Below are 19,655 nucleotides of genomic sequence, written 5' to 3'. Positions count from 1 at the left end.
GGTACTGAAATGGGGACATGAACTTATTTTTAAAAATTCACCTAAAACCATTTCTTTTTTTTTTTTACCATCAGGTCACAAAACATGTAATCTTTAATGAATGATGTGTTAAAAGATAACTTTAATTTTCTGAGATGTAACAAAAACATATTTATATGCCAAAGTCAGAACGTAACAGAAGTGTTGTGGACATATATATTCTCAATTTTAACAATGTAGAATTACTTTTTGAAACATAGGAAGGTGATGTTTTAGCAAATATAATTAATAAACATGTGTAGTAGAATAAACATACACATTCTTTCAATAAGATTAATATGGTATATAGCTAGATTGTAATTAATTTGTAACAGACGCGAGATGGACAATCGTAACAGAAGTAATGTAACAGACATCATTTTGGAACTCATAGGCTTGACTTTGGCATATAAATATGTTTTTATTACATCTCAGAAAATTAAAGTTATCTTTTAACATATCATTCATTAAAGATTACATGTTTTGTGACCTGATGGTAAAAAAAGAAATGGTTTTAGGTGAATAAGTTCATGTTCCCATTTCAGTACCCATACACACGCGCGCGTGCATATATTTTAGTTGTATATTTTTTGACTAAAAATTAACAACTAAAATATCAGAAAATTGTACCCATTTCTGTAGAATACTCAATTAACAGTAACAGCAAAAGACCTACCAGAAGACCACATACAAGGGAGTCTCTCTGCTCGTGTCTGCACTGTGACATCCTTCTTGAGCTGTCTCACACGTGGACTGGTGTGAGTATGTGTAGCATCGCTGGAGTAGAATGGGGTGTCAGAGCCTTTGCCATGGCTTAAACCTGACACCGATATACTGTCACAGATGCTTGCAGATTTGGATGGTTCTTCTGAGTGCATGTAATCATCATCGCTGTTTGATTTAGCAGACAGAGACTGAGGGTCAGAAGCTACAAAGGAATGTTCATTTCCACTGGAGAGATGCTCAGAGCTGTCATCCACACTGAGAGCTGTCTCGGTCTGAACCTCGCTCTCAAAGTCACTCTCGTATGATGCTGGTTCATCCTCAGACTTGTGCAGGATCTCTCCAGCTGAGGGGACACTGAGCTCACGGACACTCGTGTCAAACTGTAAATGACCAAACACAATATGTTACACTGTTATATCAGAATAAATAATAATATAAATTGTGATCTTGGGTCTACCTTTTCTTTTGATAATCCAGCTACACTGAGGGTAGCAGGAGCCAAATCGTCCAGCGTCATAACATTTAACTTGAAATCTGCAAAGATGTGGAAAAATGAACAATGAAAAATAACTGCCTGTTTGGTTTTTTTTAGCAAGCCATAAATTATGTCCATCTCAGTAAAACTGAACATACGCTGAGAACAACTGGTGTAAGATTTTGAAGCCTGATTTAATATTGTCGGTGGAACTGATTTTTTAATGTGTCATGTCTACTGTCTGCTCAGGAAGGAATTCTGACCAAGCCTATGGATATTCGTTTGTCCCCAACCATATTTTCGAAGGACCTTAGGTGGTTCTATTTCCCCAAACATAATAGAAAATATAAAGAAATAGGTCATGTAAATTGAAGCAAAGATGAATGAACAAGCCCAACTGGACTATAATCCAAACTGCAGGCATTTCTAAATATTTTTAAATTTGTGCATCATGATGGAAATACACACATGCAGAAGACACACAAAGGTTCTGTGAAAGTAATCAGGTGATGAATGATCCATTAGATGGAAGAACAAACATATTTAATGTGAGAAATTTATTCGGATTAACCTAAATCAATATTGAATTTTTGATGAATATTATTCTGATTAACCTATGGATGGGTGACTAATTAAAGGTTATTCTATTGGATTTTTTTTTTGTGTGTGTATGTGTGTGTGTGTGTGTGTGTGTGTGTGGGGGGGGGGGGGGGGGGGGGGGGGTTTCATTTATTTTCCTGGCATATTTTGGCTCTATTTATCCCCTCAGTTCTTATGGCTGAACACCTATGATGAAACATTTCTATCCTAATGAGTGTGGTCTCTTCCAGGATGACTTCATTTATTATGATGTCTCATCTCATTATCTCTAGCCGCTTTATCCTTCTACAGGGTCGCAGGCAAGCTGGAGCCTATCCCAGCTGACTACGGGCGAAAGGCGGGGTACACCCTGGACAAGTCGCCAGGTCATCACAGGGCTGACACATAGACACAGACAACCATTCACACTCACATTCACACCTACGCTCAATTTAGAGTCACCAGTTAACCTAACCTGCATGTCTTTGGACTGTGGGGGAAACCGGAGCACCCGGAGGAAACCCACATGGACACGGGGAGAACATGCAAACTCCACACAGAAAGGCCCTCGCTGGCCACGGGGCTCAAACCCGGACCTTCTTGCTGTGAGGCGACAGCGCTAACCACCACACCACCGTGCCGCCTTATTATGATGTGAACATGGATAAAAAGTATTTCCATTCATTTATCCAATGTTTGTGCAGGCAAAATAAAAATTTGTACTCAAACAGTTTTAGAGAAATTAAAACATTATATGTTTTAAAATGATGAAAAAATAATGGTTTAATGATAAACATTAATGGAGTGCTGAGTGACATCGCGTTTCCATTAAAATAAATGTTAACTTAAGAACAAACAAAGCACGTATGTTTATTTTGCATGCACAAGCTATGCTCAAAGGATTCAGACATGTTTGGAGTCATCTGGGCATTAATGGGGTGCTGGGTCATTAAAACATTTAATTTCTTGAAAACTGTTTGAGCACAGATTTTTATTTTGTGTGCACAAACTCTCAGCATATTACATTACAGTCATTTAACAGACACTTATCCAGAGCAACGTACAACAGGACCCTGACATACCCACAGCAGGGAGCAGCTGAGGGTTAGATTTCTTGCTCAAGGGCATTTCAGCCATTCTTGCTGGTCCAGGGACTCAAACCAGCAACCTTTTAGTCCCAAAGCTGCTTCTCTAATCTTTAGGCCATAATATATGGGAGACCAACTTCATGGCAATAATCCCCATCCACAGGGCGCAAAGACTCACTGAATGGTTTGTTGAACGTGAAATTTGTGAGCATAATGTGTCACACATCTGTAGCTACTTGCTAATGCTGAGAGTGTATATTTTGCTTCTTACCATCAGATAGCACACTTGTCTCACTCTGTGTGTCGTCATGATTAGAAGCAACGGGGAAAAGCTCCTCAAGGGACGTGATCTCATTGTGATCTGTTGCTGAGGACAGAGAGGAGATGAGGCCAGCTCTCTGGGAGAAAGGGCTGCTGGGTGAGGAGACTTTGTGAGATGGCGGTGGTGATGTAGAGGGGCTCTTACGATGCTGTGCTGTGAATGCTGACTGAACTGGCTGCTTTTCTTTATGCTCTGGAGTAGATGCAACAACCTCTTTACTTCTTTTTCTGCACGTCTGTGTATATGGAAAAAATAAACATAAAAATAGCAAGCATATACAGTGTCTTGCAAAAATATTCATCCCCCTTTGTGTTTGTCCTGTTTTGTTGCATTAGAAGCTGGTATTAAACTGGATTTTGGGGGGGGTTAGCACCATTTGATTTACACAACATGCCTACCATTTTAAAAGGTGAAAATTGTTGATTTATTGTGACACAAACAATAATTAAGATGAAAAACCAGAAATCTGGAGTGTACATAGGTATTCACCCCCTAAATTCTATACTTTGTAACGTCACCTTTTGCTGCAATTACAGCTGCAAGTCTCTTGAGGTATGTCTCTATTAGCTTAGCACATCTAGCCACTGGGATTTTTGCCCATTCCTCAAGGCATAATTGCTCCAATTCCTTCAAGTTAGATGGGTTGCGTTGGTGTACAGCAACCTTCAAGTTATACCACAAATTCTCAGTTGGATTGAGGTCTGGGCTTTGACTTGGCCATTCCAAGACATTTAAATCTTTCCCTTTAAACCACTCCAGTGTAGCTTTAGCAGTATGTTTAGGGTCATTGTCCTGCTGGAATGTGAACCTTCGTCCCAGTCTCAAACCTCTGGCTGACTCAAACAGGTTTTCCTCCAGAATTGCCCTGTATTTAGTGCCATCCATCTTTCCTTCAGTCCTGACCAGCTTTCCTGTTCCTGCAGATGAAAAACATCCCCACAGCATGATGCTGCCACCACCATGCTTCACTGCAGGGATGGTGTTTTCAGGGTGATGGGTTTGCGCCACACATGGCATTTCCCATGATGGCCAAAAAGATCAATTTTTGTCTCATCTAACCAGAGAATCTTCCATGTGTTTGGGGAGTCTGCCACATGCTCTTGGGCAAACTCCAAACGTGTTTTCTTAAACAATTCCTTTTTTCTGGCCAATCTTCCATCAAAGAAAGAAAGCACAACTTTATTCATCACACGCTTGTGAAATTTCCTCTCTGCATTTAACCCATCTGAAGCAGTGAACACACACATGAGCAATGAGCACACACACATACCCAGAGCAAGCCCCATTCTGTGGAACATACAGCTTAAAGTGATCCTATGGACAGATACTCCCATCTCTGCTGTGGATCTTTGCAGCTCCTTCAGTGTTATATTTGGTGTCTTTGTTGCTGATTAATGCCCTCCTTGCCCGGTCTGTGAGTTTTGGTGGGCGGCCTTCTCTTGTTAGGTTTGTAGTGGTGCCATGTTCGTTCCATTTTGCTATAATGGATTTAATGGTGCTCCCTGAGATATTCAAAGTTTGGGATATTTTTTATAACCCAAGCCTGATCTATACTTCTCCACAACTTTGTCTCTGACCTGTTTGGAGGCTCCTTGGTTTTCATGTTGCTTGCTTAGTAGTGTTGCAAAGTCAGGGTCCTTCCAGAACAGGTTGATTTATACAGACATCATGTGACAGATCATGTGACACTTTGATTGCACACAGGTGAATCTTCAACTAATTACATAACTTATGAAGTGAATTGGTTGGACGAGCTCTTATTTAGAGGTTTCATACGAAATGGGGTGAATACCTATGCACACTCCAGAAATCTGTTTTTTTCATCTTAATTATTGTTTGGGTCACAATAAAACAACAACTTGCACCTTTAAAATGGTAGGAATGTTGTGTAAATCAAATGGTGCTAACCCGCCAAAAATCCATTTTAATTCCATGTTGTAATGCAACAAAACAGGACAAACACCAAGGGGGATAAATACATTTGTAAGACACTGTAAATAACAATAAGCTCTTTACAATACTCAGAGAAAAACATAGGAGTGGTAACAGTATACTTACATTCTCTTTTATACTAAATAACCTTTTAAGGAGTTCAATTTCTAATCAGTTTTTTTTAATTTTTTTTTAATTATTCTTTAATTAAAAATTATACCAATATGTAAAGCATCTCAATGTATAGTATAAAGCAATGAAATGAAATCCTATATTTAACTTTTTTTTTTTGCCGTTTTGAAAACCATTTCTGTCTGACTTGTATCCAGTCATAAAATCATACACTGGGCACAGACTCCCTGAAACTGGACAGCTGAAGGATGGAAATACACTATAGGGCCAAAACTTTAGGGACACCTGACCATCACATCTATATGTAGTTCTTCCCCAAATTGTTGCCACAAATTGGAAGCACACAATTTTCTCAATTGTTTTTATATGCTGCAACATTAAGATTTTGTTTCATTGGAACTAAGGGGCCAAAACATGTTCTGGCATGCCAATGCCCCTGTGCACAAAGCAAGGTCCATGGTTTGCCAAGATTGGAGTTAAAGACCTCGAGTGGCCTGCATAGACCTGAATCCCACTGAACACCTTTTGGATGAATTGGAACACTAACTGCACCCCAGGCCTCCTCGCCCCAACATCACTGCCTGACCTCACAAATGCTCTTAATGGCCAAAATTCTGAATGATATATATACAACCCCGATTACAAAAAAGTTGGGACAAAGTACAAATTGTAAATAAAAACGGAATGCAATGATGTGGAAGTTTCAAAATTCCATATTTTATTCAGAATAGAACATAGATGACATATCAAATGTTTAAACTGAGAAAATGTATCATTTAAAGAGAAAAATTGGGCGATTTTAAATTTCATGACAACACCACATCTCAAAAAAGTTGGGACAAGGCCATGTTTACCACTGTGAGACATCCCCTTTTCTCTTTACAACAGTCTGTAAACGTCTGGGGACTGAGGAGACAAGTTGCTCAAGTTTAGGGATAGGAATGTTAACCCATTCTTGTCTAATGTAGGATTCTAGTTGCTCAACTGTCTTAGGTCTTTTTTGTCGTATCTTCCGTTTTATGATGCGCCAAATGTTTTCTACGGGTGAAAGATCTGGACTGCGGGCTGGCCAGTTCAGTACCCAGACCCTTCTTCTACGCAGCCATGATGCTGTAATTGATGCAATATGTGGTTTGGCATTGTCATGTTGGAAAATGCAAGGTCTTCCCTGAAAGAGACGTCGTCTGGATGGGAGCATATGTTGCTCTAGAGCCTGGATATACCTTTCAGCATTGATGGTGTCTTTCCAGATGTGTAAGCTGCCCATGCCACACGCACTAATGCAACCCCATACCATCAGAGATACAGGCTTCTGAACTGAGCGCTGATAACAACTTGGGTCGTCCTTCTCCTCTTTAGTCCGAATGACACGGCATCCCTGATTTCCATAAAGAACTTCAAATTTTTATTCATCTGACCACAGAACAGTTTTCCACTTTGCCACAGTCCATTTTAAATGAGCCTTGGCCCAGAGAAGATGTCTGCGCTTCTGGATCATGTTTAGATACGGCTTCTTCTTTGAACTATAGAGTTTTAGCTGGCAACGGCGGATGGCACAGTGAATTGTGTTCACAGATAATGTTCTCTGGAAATATTCCTGAGCCCATTTTGTGATTTCCAATACAGAAGCATGCCTGTATGTGATGCAGTGCTGTCTAAGGGCCCGAAGATCACGGGCACCCAGTATGGTTTTCCGGCCTTGACCCTTGTGCACAGAGATTCTTCCAGATTCTCTGAATCTTTTGGTGATATTATGCAAATCTTTGCAATTTTACACTGTCGAACTCCTTTCTGATATTGCTCCACTATTTGTCGGCGCAGAATTAGGGGGATTGGTGATCCTCTTCCCATCTTGACTTCTGAGAGCCGCTGCCACTCCAAGATGCTCTTTTTATACCCAGTCATGTTAATGACCTATTGCCAATTGACCTAATGAGTTGCAATTTGGTCCTCCAGCTGTTCCTTTTTTTTTTAAAGATTTTTTTGGGGCTTTTTTCACCTTTATTGGATAGGACAGTGTAGAGAGAGGAAATGAGCAGGAGAGAGAGAGATGGGGAGGGATCAGGAAATGACCTCGGGTCGGAATCGAACCCAGGTCCCTGGAATTATGGTATGGCACCTTATCCACCTGAGCCACGATGCCCCCAGCTGTTCCTTTTTTGAAAAAAGGAACAGTTGTTGCAATTTGGTCCTCCAGCTGTTCCTTTTTTGTACCTTTAACTTTTCCAGCCTCTAATTGCCCCTGTCCCAACTTTTTTGAGATGTGTTGCTGTCATGAAATTTCAAATGAGCCAATATTTGGCATGAAATTTCAAAATGTCTCACTTTCGACATTTGATATGTTGTCTATGTTCTATTGTGAATACAATATCAGGTTTTGAGATTTGTAAATTATTGCATTCACTTTTTATTTACAATTTGTACTTTGTCCCAACTTTTTTGGAATCGGGACTGGATATATATTTATTACACACAACCCCAATTCCAAAAAAGTTGGGACACCGTGTAAAACAAATACAGAATATGACGATTTACAAATCATGGAAACCCTGTATTTCATTGAAAATAGTACAAAGACAACATATCAAATGTTGAAACTGAGAAATTTCATTGTTTTTTTGAAAAATATATGCTCATTTTGACAGTGATGTCAGCAACACATTTCAAAAAAGTTGGGACAGGGGGAACAAAAGACTGATAAGTTGTGTAATGATAAAAAATAATAATTTGGTTAATTGGCAACAGGTCAGTAACATGATTGGGGAAGAACATCCCAGAGAGGCTGAATCTCTCAGAAGTAAAGATGGGGAGGGGATCACCACTCAGTGAAAAACTGCATGGGCAAACAGTGTAACAATTTAAGAATAACGTTCCTCAATGTAAAATTGCAAAGAATTTGGGGATAACATCATCTATGGCACATAATATCATGAAAAGATTCAGAGAATCTGGAGAAATCTCTGTAGACAAGAGACAAGGCTGAAAACTGACATTGGATGCCTGTGATCTTCAGGCTCTCAGGAGACACTGCATTAAAAGCAGACACATGTCTGCATTGGAAATCACTGCATTGGATCAGGAATGCTTGAGGAAACCATAGTCTGTGAAAACAGTTTATTACTGCATCCACAAATGCAAGTTAAAACCAGATATAAACAATATCCAGAAATACTGTCACCTTCTCTTGACCCGAGCTCTTTTATGATGGACTGAGGAGAAGTGGAAAATTGTCCCGAGGTCTGATGAATCAAAAGTAGAAATTCTATTTAGAAATCATGGACACCATGTCCTCCAGGCTAAAGAGGAGAGGGATCATCCGGCTTATCATCAGTGCACAGTTCAAAAGCCAGCATCTGTGATGGTATGAGGGTGCATTAGTGCACATGCCATGGGTAGCTTGTACATCTGGGAAGGCATCGTTAATACTGAATGATATATACACGTTTCAGAATAATATGCTGCCATCCAGACAAAATGTTTTTCAGGGAAGGCCTTCCTTCTTTCAGCAAGACAATGCCAAACTGCTTTCTGCACATATTAAAACCGCATGGCTCCATAGTAAAAGAGTCAGGGTGCTAAAATGGCCTGCCTGCAATCCAGACCTGTCTCCCATTTAAAACATTTGGCACATTATGAAGTGCAAAATACAACAAAGGAGACCCTGAACTGTTGAGCAACTGAAATTGTATATCAGGCAAGAATGGGACAACATTTCTCTTTCAAAACTACAGCAATTGGTCTCCTCAGTTCCCAAACATTTACAGTGTTGTTAAAAGTAGAGGTGATGAAAACACAGTGGTAAACATGCCTCTGTCCCAACTTTTTTAAAGCGTGTTGCTGACATCAAATTCAAAAATGAGCATATATTTTTCAAAAAACAATAAAATTTCTCAGCTTCAACATCTGCTATGTTATCTTTTTACTATTTTCAATGAAATATAGGGTTTCCATGATTTGCAAATTATTGCATTCTGTTTTTCTTTACAGTTTACACAGTATGCCAACTTTTTTTGGAATCGGGGTTGTATACACACACACACATATATATACACACACAAGGGTTGTAACGATATGCGTATCGAAATCGCGATACGCAGAGCCACGATCCGTATCGTGATACAAGAAGGCACAATCGCGGTACACCCTTTCAAACTTCTCCTCAGCCCAAAAACAGAGGTGCTTCCAAACTTCAATTTATGAATACTTTACTTTTTATTTAAATTACATTTTAAACTTACTTAAATTACTTATATTTTTTTAGATCTATTAGCAAGTCGTTTTTTCGCCGACCTGCGACAATCTTCTGCGAGTCACGCAACGTCCACACTCGCCACTGGCAGAGCATTCATTTCTTTTAAGCGGTCGCCATTCTGGTTGCGACGCGGGGAGCGAATCTGTAAACAAGCAGCTCATTGGCTGGCTAGGTGTGCCACAAGCCAATCACAATCACTTGACCGGAAAGGCATGTCTGCTTGGGCGGAAGCCTTCTGCGGTAGGTACATTTTGACATGCGAGCAATGTTTCACCATAAAAATTCCGTAATTTCCATCTGTTTTCCGCGATCACAGAAAATCATTGGCCCTATGAGAGTGAGACAGTGAGAGAGCCACCCCCCCAAAAAAATCTTAATGGATTTACACGATTTGGAAAAATGACTTTTTCAGAACCGAAAAAAACAGAGCTTCCGGCTCAACAGTATTATTTTGAGAAATAAAACAATCTTTGGATATACATTTGTTCATTTTTGCATACATATTACTCATTCTCTGCAGTGGTCTGAATTATTTGTTATTAAATAGTTAATGTAAGTAAGTAAATGTTAAGTCAAATTTACTACTTTAAAAAAACATTTTTAAAAAAATCATGGGAGTATCGAATCGTGGGTCAAAAATCGCGATACGAATCGAATCGTGAGTTGGGTGTATCGTTACAGCCCTTATATATATATATATGAGAGAGAGAGGAAGGCCTTTCCCAAGAGAGTGGAGATTGTTATAACAGCAAAGGGGGAATAAATCTGGAATAGGAATCCACAAACTTTTGGCAATATTGTATTGCTTGTTAATTTTCCAATATATCTAGACGAGTGTGTATGTACCACTGCAAAGGTAACTTCACCTTAAGAGCTCCCTGAGGACTCGTCTCAGTCTGTCTCATGCCTTTGACTGGGGATTCAAAGGATTCTCCTAGGAGTCTACGCATGTCTTCTTCATCGCTGTCCACACTCATACCTTCTTGCATATGGGACACTGAGTGTGCTGGAGCCATGTCTGCACGTGGCCTCTCCGACTCCTTCTGACCATTAGGAGTGGATGCTTTCTTTTTAAGGAAATTACTCTCATCAGCTCCACTCAACTCACTGCTGGACTGGATAGAGACTCGAGACCTGAGAGCTGCACCTGTGTCTTGGCCAAGCTTGTTGTCTGTACGATTTCTGATGCGGTCTTCGATCAGCGCGAGTCTGCTTAGCGCCACACTCTGTGAGCCATGGTGAGGGATGAATTTGACCTTGCTTGTGTCAGCAGGAGATGACTGTCTGTTGGCAGACTTCTTTAGAAACCTACTTCCATATCCCATGCCAAATTGTTCTACTGGCTCTGTAAAATGTGGCACTATTTTAGCAGAATGAGGATAATCATCTTGCTTTTCACTTTCAGCATCTGAGGAGAGATCACTTTGGCTATGGAAAAGCGTCTGTCTGGATTGCAGGGTTTTTCCAAAGTTGGCCTGAGAGCATAAGAAAGGTTAAATTGTTGACAAAGAAAAATAGCTTTAGAGATATGAAGATGTAGATTTAGTTCATGGGCGGCACGGTGGTGTAGTGGTTAGCGCTGTCGCCTCACAGCAAGAAGGTCCGGGTTCAAGCCGTGTGGCCGGCGAGGGCCTTTCTGTGTGGAGTTTGCATGTTCTCCCCGTGTCCGCATGGGTTTCCTCCGGGTGCTCCGGTTTCCCCCACAGTCCAAAGACATGCAGGTTAGGTTAACTGGTGGCTCTAAATTGAGCGTAGGTGTGAATGCGAGTGTGAATGGTTGTCTGTGTCTATGTGTCAGCCCTGTGATGACCTGGCGACTTGTCCAGGGTGTACCCCGCCTTTCGCCCGTAGTCAGCTGGGATAGGCTCCAGCTTGCCTGCGACCCTGTAGAACAGGATAAAGCGGCTAGAGATAATGAGATGAGATGAGAGATTTAGTTCACTAGTAAAGCCAGAAGTAACAGCAACGAGGTTCCTGAGACCACAAGAGGAAGAAACCTTGAGAGGAATCAGACTCAAAAGGGAAACTCATCCTTTTCTGGGTGACACCAGATAGTGGGATCATTCCTCCCCTACAACAGTATACTGTAAAGTGGAACAGTATTCAAAGTGTGTTGAAAAAATGTTCAGCATGAGTATATTATACTGGAATGAGAACATGAGTCTTTATGATTACAGCAGCAGCTCTTAAGTTCATAAGTTTTTGGTTAAGTGATGCACAGTGTGATGTCTCCTTTCCTCAAAGTTTCTCTTTCTTTCTTTCTTTCTCAATCAGCTTATAAGGACAATGTGATAAATAATGAGTGTGTAAGAGATTTAATGGAAAAATAACTAACACTCTCTCACACACACACACACACAAACTAACTGTGTGTGTGTATATAACGTGTGTGCGTGTATAATGTGTGCGTGTGCGCGTCTGTGTGCATACTTGCCAACTTTTCAAAATTCTCATGGGGGAGAAAAGTGCATGAACGACATTTTCAATTGGATGAGGTATGATGCGCGGTTGAAATGATAAAAACAGTGGAGCTCAGTTAATTGCAAACCATTTGAAATTTATACAATTAAAGAGTTTTTGAATTGTTGATATTCATTCTCATCTCATTATCTCTAGCCGCTTTATCCTGTTCTACAGGGTCGCAGGCAAGCTGGAGCCTATCCCAGCTGACTATGGGCGAAAGGCGGGGTACACCCTGGACAAGTCGCCAGGTCATCACAGGGCTGACACATAGACACAGACAACCATTCACACTCACATTCACACCTACGGTCAATTTAGAGTCACCAGTTAACCTAACCTGCATGTCTTTGGACTGTGGGGGAAACCGGAGCACCCGGAGGAAACCCACGCGGACATGGGGAGAACATGCAAACTCCACACAGAAAGGCCCTCGTTGGCCGCTGGGCTCGAACCCGGACCTTCTTGCTGTGAAGCGACAGCGCTAACCACTACACCACCGTGCCGCCCATTGTTGATATTGTTCTATCAGTTACTATAGGTTATGGGATTCATGTATCAGGCATGAGAGAGCTCAGAGTGAAAAATCTGAAATAATACTCGTCTTGAATTTTAATATAATAACAATGAAAGGGAAGTCTTAAATCAGATTTTGAGCTGAAAAATCTCATGCCTGAATATTGTATACATACAGAGACCCACAGAAAATAACACAAGTGATGCTTTAGAAGAATGTTTATCATTTCTTAAAATAGTCACAGTGAATGAAAGTATTATTGGATTGCATCAAATGTGTTTTCCTTCTGTAAGCTCATGTAAAAATACAGAGAACTATAATATCATATATAAATTAAATTTTAATAAGATTTAACCAAAATAGTAACAACTCAATTAAATAAATACTGCACTGTCTTAGTACTACTAAAATGCATCTCTCTCACTAAACACTTTCCAACAGAATTTTTAAAAAGCACTAGAAATCCTATCAAAATCCTATCGGAATGCATCAAAGGAATTTGCTCATTTGCAAACTTTGAAAGTTTTCAAACAAAATTTAAAAATGGCACTATAAATACTACCATACTATCAAAATATACTCCACAAAGAAATTCACTCAAATGCAAAATTTTAGTACGACCAAAATACACTCACTAGTAATCTTTCACTTAAACCTTCAAATCTTTGTCAGAATCAATCACTTTCCAGATAATTCACTTGTAAACTTTCAAACATAAATTCAAAATAGCACTAATACACCACCACACTATTCAAATACACTCACCAAACAAATTCTCTGTCATGCAAAATTTCACTAAACACTTTAGAAATTGTACAGTTTGTTTCTGAAATGGTATGGAAGGCCAGTTTAATTTCACACTCAAATGTTCATTATATTCTGATTTAAGGTATCTTTACCTTAAAATGTGTAACTGGCTGGTTGAACATTTGCTCATCCATGGAAATTCATTCTCCCATGCAACCTGGTATTTGCATTCATATTTTTGCCGTTTGGTATTGGGTTTAGTGGCCATGATGAATGACTGCTTGTAAAAAATGTCGGACAGCCTGGGTGAATCCTACATTACGGAAGTGACTGCCGTTCTGTTCATTGATTGGTTAAAAATCAGTTGACGTCAACAGTGTTTCTCATACGATTCTGATTGGACATAATTGGGAGTATTTTTAATTTGGCAGTAGGGATTTCCCAAAACTGGGAAATCCCTACTGTTAATTTGTTTTTAACAAATACGATCGGGAGGCGGAGGAACACATACACATATATATATATATATATATATATATATATATATATATATATATATATAAAATCACACACAGTGCCTTGAAAAAGTATTCATACCCCTTGAACTTTTTCACATTTTTCCACCATACAACCACGAACTTAAAGGTTTTTTATTGAGATTTTATGTGATAGACCAACACAGAGTAGCACATAATTGTAAAATGAAACGAAAATGATAAATGGTCTTCAAAATTTTAAACAAATAAAAATCTGAAAAATGTGATGTGCATTAGTATTCAGCCCCCTGCGTCAATACTTTGTAGAGCCACCTTTTGCTGCAATTACAGCTGCAAGTCTTTTGTGGTATGTCTCTACCAGCTTTGCACATCTAGACACTGAAATTTTTTGCCCATTCTTCTTTGCAAAACAGCTCAAGCTCAGCCAGATTGGATGGAGAGCGTCTGCGAACAGCAATTTTCAAGTCTTGCCACAGATGCTCAATGGGATTTAGGTCTGGACTTTGACTGGGCCATTCTAACACATGAATATTCTTTGATCTAAACCATTCCATTGTAGCTCTGGCTGTATGTTTAGGGTCATTGTCTTGCTGGAAGGTGAATCTCCTTCCCAGTCTCAAGTCTTTTGCAGCCTCCAACAGGTTTTCTTCCAGGATTGCCCTGTATTTAGCTCCATCCATCTTCCCATCAACTCCGACCAGCTTCCCTGTCCCTGCTGAAGAAAAGCATCCCCATAGCATGATGCTGCCACCACCATGTTTCACAGTGGGGATGGTGTGTGCAGGGTGATGAGCAGGGTTAGTTTCCGCCACACATAGCGCTTTGCATTTAGGCCAAAAAGTTCAACTTTGGTCTCATCTGACCAAAGCACCTTCTTCCACATGTTTGCTGTGTCCCCTACATGGCTTCTGGCAAACGGGACTTCTTATGCCTGTCTTTCAACAATGGCTTTCTTCTTGCCACTCTTCCAAAAAGGCCAGATTTGTGGAGTGTACGACTTATAGTTGTCCTGTGCACAGATTCTCTCACCCGAGCTGTGGATTTCTGCAGCTCCTCCAGAGTGATCATGGGCCTCTTGGCTGCTTCTCTGACCAGTGCTCTCCTTGCTCGCTCTGTCAGTTTAGGTGGACGGCCATGTCTTGGTAGGTTTGCAGTTGTGCCATACTTTTTCCATTTTTGAATGATGGATTGAACAGTGCTTCTTGAGATGTTCAGAGCTTGGGATTTTTTTAATGCTTCCACCACCTTAAGGTGCAGGAGGCATTATGTTGTTTTCGGGTTGTCCGTCTGTCCGTACGTCCCGAAACCTTGTGAACGCGATATCTCAAAGGCTAATGAAAGGAATTTCACCAAACTTTCACCATTTGTGCGCTTTGGGACAAACATGAACTGATTAGATTTTGAGATCAAAAGGTCTAAGGTCAAGGTCACTGTGAGGTCAAATGTCTGTCCGAGAACCTTGTGAACACAATATCTCCAAGGCAAATCAAAGGAATTTCACCATTTGTGCATTTGGGGACAAAGATAAACTGATTAGATTTTGAGATCAAAAGGTCTAAGGTCAGAGTCACTGTGAGGTCAAATGTCTGTCCGAAAACCTTGTGAACACAATATCTCCAAGGCAGATACAAGTAATTTCACCAGGTCAAGATTACTGTGAGGTCAAATGTCCATCCCCAAATCACAACTTAATAAGGCATGTAGTCTACCAGGCGGAGGCATCCCCATCGACGCCGTTGGCGTCAAGTTCTATCTAGTTATAACCTAACCTTGCTTTAAACTTCTCCAGAACTTTATCCCTGACCTGTCTGGTGAGTTCTTTGGTCTTCATGATGCTGTTTGTTCTTCAGCGTTCTCTAACAAACCACTGAGGCCTTCACAGAACAAGTGTATTTATGCTGAGAGTAAATTACACACAGTAAGACTCTATTAACTAATTAGATGACTTCTGAAGGCAATTGATTGCACTGGATTGTATTTAGAGGTATCAGAGTACAGGGGGCTGAATACTAATGCACACCACATTTTTCAGATTTTTATTTGTTTAAAATTTTGAAGACCATTTATCATTTTCGTTTCACTTCACAATTATGTGCTACTCTGTGTTGGTCTATCACATAAAATCTCAATAAAAAACTTTTAAGTTCGTGGTTGTAAGGTGAAAAAATGTGAAAAAGTTCAAGGGGTATGAATACCTTTTCAAGGCACTAATATATATATATATATATATATATATATATATATATATATATATATATATATATATATATATATATACACACACACACACACACACAGTGGCATGCAAAAGTTTAGGCACCCTTGCTGAAAATGTCTGTTACTGTGAATAGTTAAGTGAGCAGAAGATGAGCTGATCACCAAAAGGCATAAAGGTAAAGAGGACACATTTCTTTAATATTTTCTGCAAGATTACATTTTTATTTCCATTATTTACAGGCATAAAATACCAAAAAATGAAAAGGACCTGAAGCAAAAGTCTGGGCACCTGACATGGTCAGTACTTAGTAACACCCCCTTTGGCAAGTATCACAGCTTGTAAACACTTTTTGTAGCCAGCTAATAATCTTTCAGTTCTTACCTGGGGGATTTTCACGCATTCGTCCTTGCAAAAGGCTTCCAGTTCTACAAGTTTCCTGGGCTGTCTTGCATGCACTGCTCTTTTCAGATCTATCCACAGATTTTCAATGATGTTTAGGTCAGGGGACTGTGAGGGCCAGGGCAAAACCGTCAGCTTGGGCCTCTTGAGGTATTCCATTGTAGATTTTGAGGTGTGTTTTGGATCATCGTCTTATTGTAGGACCCGTCCTCTTTTTAACTTCAACTTTTTTACAGATGGTGTGATGATTGCTTCCAGAGTTTGCTGGTATTTATTCGAATCCATGCTTCCCTCGACCAATGAAACATGCCCTGTGCCACTGACTGCAACACAACCCCAAAGCATGATCGATCCACACCCATGCTTCAGAGTTGGAGACGTGTTCTTTTCCTGGAATTTGGCACCCTTTTTGCTCCAAACATACCTTTGCACATTGTGGCCAAAAAGTTCCATTTTGATTTCATCAGTCCACAGGACTTGTTTCCAAAATGCATCAGGCTTATTTAGATGTTCATTTGCAAACTTCAGACACTGAATTTTGTGGCTCGGACACAGGACAGGTTTTCTTCTAATGACTCTCTCAAGAAGGTCATATTTGTTCAGGTGTCGCTGCATAGTAGAACAGTGCACCGCCACTCCAGGGTCTGCTAAATCTTTCTGAAGGTCTTTTGCAGTCAAACAGGGGTTTTTATTTGCCTTTCTAGCAACCCAACGAGCAGTTCTTTCAGAAAGTTTTCATCATCTTCCAGACCTCACCTTGATCTCCACTGTTTCTGTTAACTGCCATTTCTTAATAACATTACGATCTGAGGAAACAGCTACCTGAAAACACTTTGCTACGTTCTTGTACCCTTCTCCTGCTTTGTGAGCATCAATTATTTTATTATTCAGAATGCGAGGGAGTTGCTTAGAGGAGCCCATGGCTGTCAATTTTAGAGACAAATTTGAGGAGTCAGTGAATTTATACAGCTTTGAAATCTGCATCATCTGACCTTTCCTAACGAAGAATTTGAACAAGCCACAGCTCAATAAGTTAATTAAGGTCTGGAACCTTGGTAAAAGTTACCTGAGAACTCAAATGTATTGGGGTGCCCAAACTTTTGCCTGGTGTTCCTTTTCTTTTTTCACTCTCCAATTGTACAAAACAAAAATAATACACAAATCTTGCATAAAACGCTGAAAAGAAATGTCTCATCTTAACCTTTATGCCTTTTGGTGATCAGTTCATCTTCTGCTCACTTAACTATTCGCAGTAACAGACATTTTCAGCAAGGGTGCCCAAACTTTTGCATGCCACTGTATACACACACATACATATGTTATTTACCAGCTGGGAGGTCCGTATGGTGAAATACCGTGACCGAGGTCTTGAAAGTACTGAGCAAGGCCCTCTGGGCCGAGGTCAGTATTCAAGGCCGAGATCACCGTATTTCACCATACGGACCGACCTTAAGCTGGTAAATAATATATTGATTTTTTTTCTTTACCAAATTCTAACAGAAAACGAGAGCGCCCGAAAGGGAAAACCGAGCCGAGCCTCCATTTTGAAGCCTCATTCACGGCTGTAATGCAAATTGCTTCCTCCTCGGTATACAAGTGCACTTCCATGGCAGGAAAACAACTACATTTTGCCGCCTATGTAGTCCCCTATTTATACAAAATTGAGTCATTCAGGATTCAGCCATGCTTTTGCTCGGTGTTAGCAAGTTAGAGGTTTTTAGCTTTCTCCTGAAATGTTTTCTTTTATTTCTTCTTCCTCAGGGTAGTAAAACTCGCTTTCGCTGTGAACACTGTTGTTATCGCCATCCACGCTGTAAAATTAATGCTATTCTCCTGAGAAATAAGAAAATAACTGTTGACAAAAATTGCTGCGATGTTGTTTATTGTTGTGAACGAGTGAGTCGCCAGAGGTCCGTAACTGGGGTCCGTACTGTAGGATACGGGCCCGCTCGCCAGCCAATCAGAGCGCAAGATTTGATTAAAAAAAAAAAAAAAAAAAATATATATATATATATATATATATATATATATATATATATACACACACACACACACACACACACACACGTGTAATAGTACACTTATGAAATTTTTACAAACATTTAGTAATAACTTTTCACCCATTTTCACCACTGAACAGTCTGTGATATTTTCAGACTAGATTATCTACTATGCATGTGAGATCATCCACAGCAGCAGCATATGAGTTATGAGGCTGACTTACGCTGCCCACATCTCTTCTCTGATCGTCCCTGATCAGTGTTCTGCTGTTTGTAACTCTCTGTCTGGAGAGTTGAGCCTTTGCCCTTTCCAGAGCTGAACTGCGGATGCCTCCACGATTCCACATTTTAAACAAGAAATATTGTTTTTCATCCAATATCACAACTACAGCGAGATGATAGATAGGTCACCGACTACGGAAATATAATTAAAAAAAATACAAAATACAGAGTGGTTGCGGATTTTAATACGGATGCATCACGGATGCTGGTAATTTACAGATTGGTCAGGGACGTTTCAGTATATTACGGATTGTTTACGGATTTCATACGGATGATGCATCACGTGGTTAATTTTACAAACGTTGTTCCGAGTTTAGGGAGCAATGACACGGACGTCACAAAGACCGTCTCCATGGTGACGTTACCTGCCGAAGGTAGCTACGTGATTGAGGCAGAAGCGCCAGGAGTCGAGCTAATACCCACTAATCGGCACACGAGTCGAGATGTGGAACATCTAATAATATCCAGTTGTTGTTTTTGCCAAAACGGGGTGAAGTTTTATAGATTTCACCCAAAGACTGATGTAGAAATTAGGGATTGAGTAGCAGATGGTCTCACAGGTAAATTATAATAAAAAAGGATACAAAATACGGAGCGGTTACGGATTTTAATACGGATGCATCATGGATAATTTACGGACTGGTCACGGGCGTTTCAGTATATTACAGATGATGTACAACAAATTAATAAAATTTAATTAAATGTTTGGACTGCCGAAGTTCATAACTAAAATATCTTACCTGAATTTATGTTTATTAATTTACCATTGATTTTTCACGGAAAATATCACATATCCGGATTTTGTATTTATATATTCTATATTTTTTTCAGTGAATCCGTATTCCGTGACTCGTCCGCGTTTTGTAAACGGTGTTAGATAGTAAACCGTCCTGTATGTAAACACTGCGTTGTATTCTAATTACCGACTAGTGTTAGCTTCCTGTCAATATGTTTGTGTCATTACTGATACCGCTCATTCGATTATTAGATAAAACAACTTCCGCTAGCTAG

The 19,655-nt window shown here is 39.9% G+C and overlaps 1 protein-coding gene across 2 annotated transcripts in view; it reads right to left on the bottom strand.

Annotated features, from left to right (window-relative positions):
- The window catches only part of c15h19orf44 (chromosome 15 C19orf44 homolog), a 26,979-nt gene extending 7,324 nt beyond the window's left edge, over positions 1 to 19,655 (bottom strand). Inside the window, exons 1-5 of one of the 2 annotated variants that reach the window (XM_060941314.1) lie at positions 18,587 to 19,655; positions 10,391 to 10,999; positions 3,158 to 3,443; positions 1,202 to 1,278; positions 695 to 1,124 (exon numbers count right to left, since the gene is read on the bottom strand). In XM_060941314.1, the coding sequence (XP_060797297.1) occupies positions 695 to 1,124; positions 1,202 to 1,278; positions 3,158 to 3,443; positions 10,391 to 10,999; positions 18,587 to 18,709 (1,525 nt within the window). In that variant the 5' untranslated portion in view covers positions 18,710 to 19,655. Of the gene's footprint in view, positions 1 to 694; positions 1,125 to 1,201; positions 1,279 to 3,157; positions 3,444 to 10,390; positions 11,000 to 13,400; positions 13,575 to 18,586 lie in introns of those variants that run through there. The other variant, XM_060941315.1, reaches the window with a different exon arrangement.

This window comes from Neoarius graeffei, chromosome 15 (genome assembly GCF_027579695.1).
Source record: "Neoarius graeffei isolate fNeoGra1 chromosome 15, fNeoGra1.pri, whole genome shotgun sequence".
NCBI lineage: Eukaryota > Metazoa > Chordata > Actinopteri > Siluriformes > Ariidae > Neoarius > Neoarius graeffei.
Note: the sequence above shows the minus strand (reverse complement) of the source record. Positions and strands in the feature narration are given on the sequence as shown.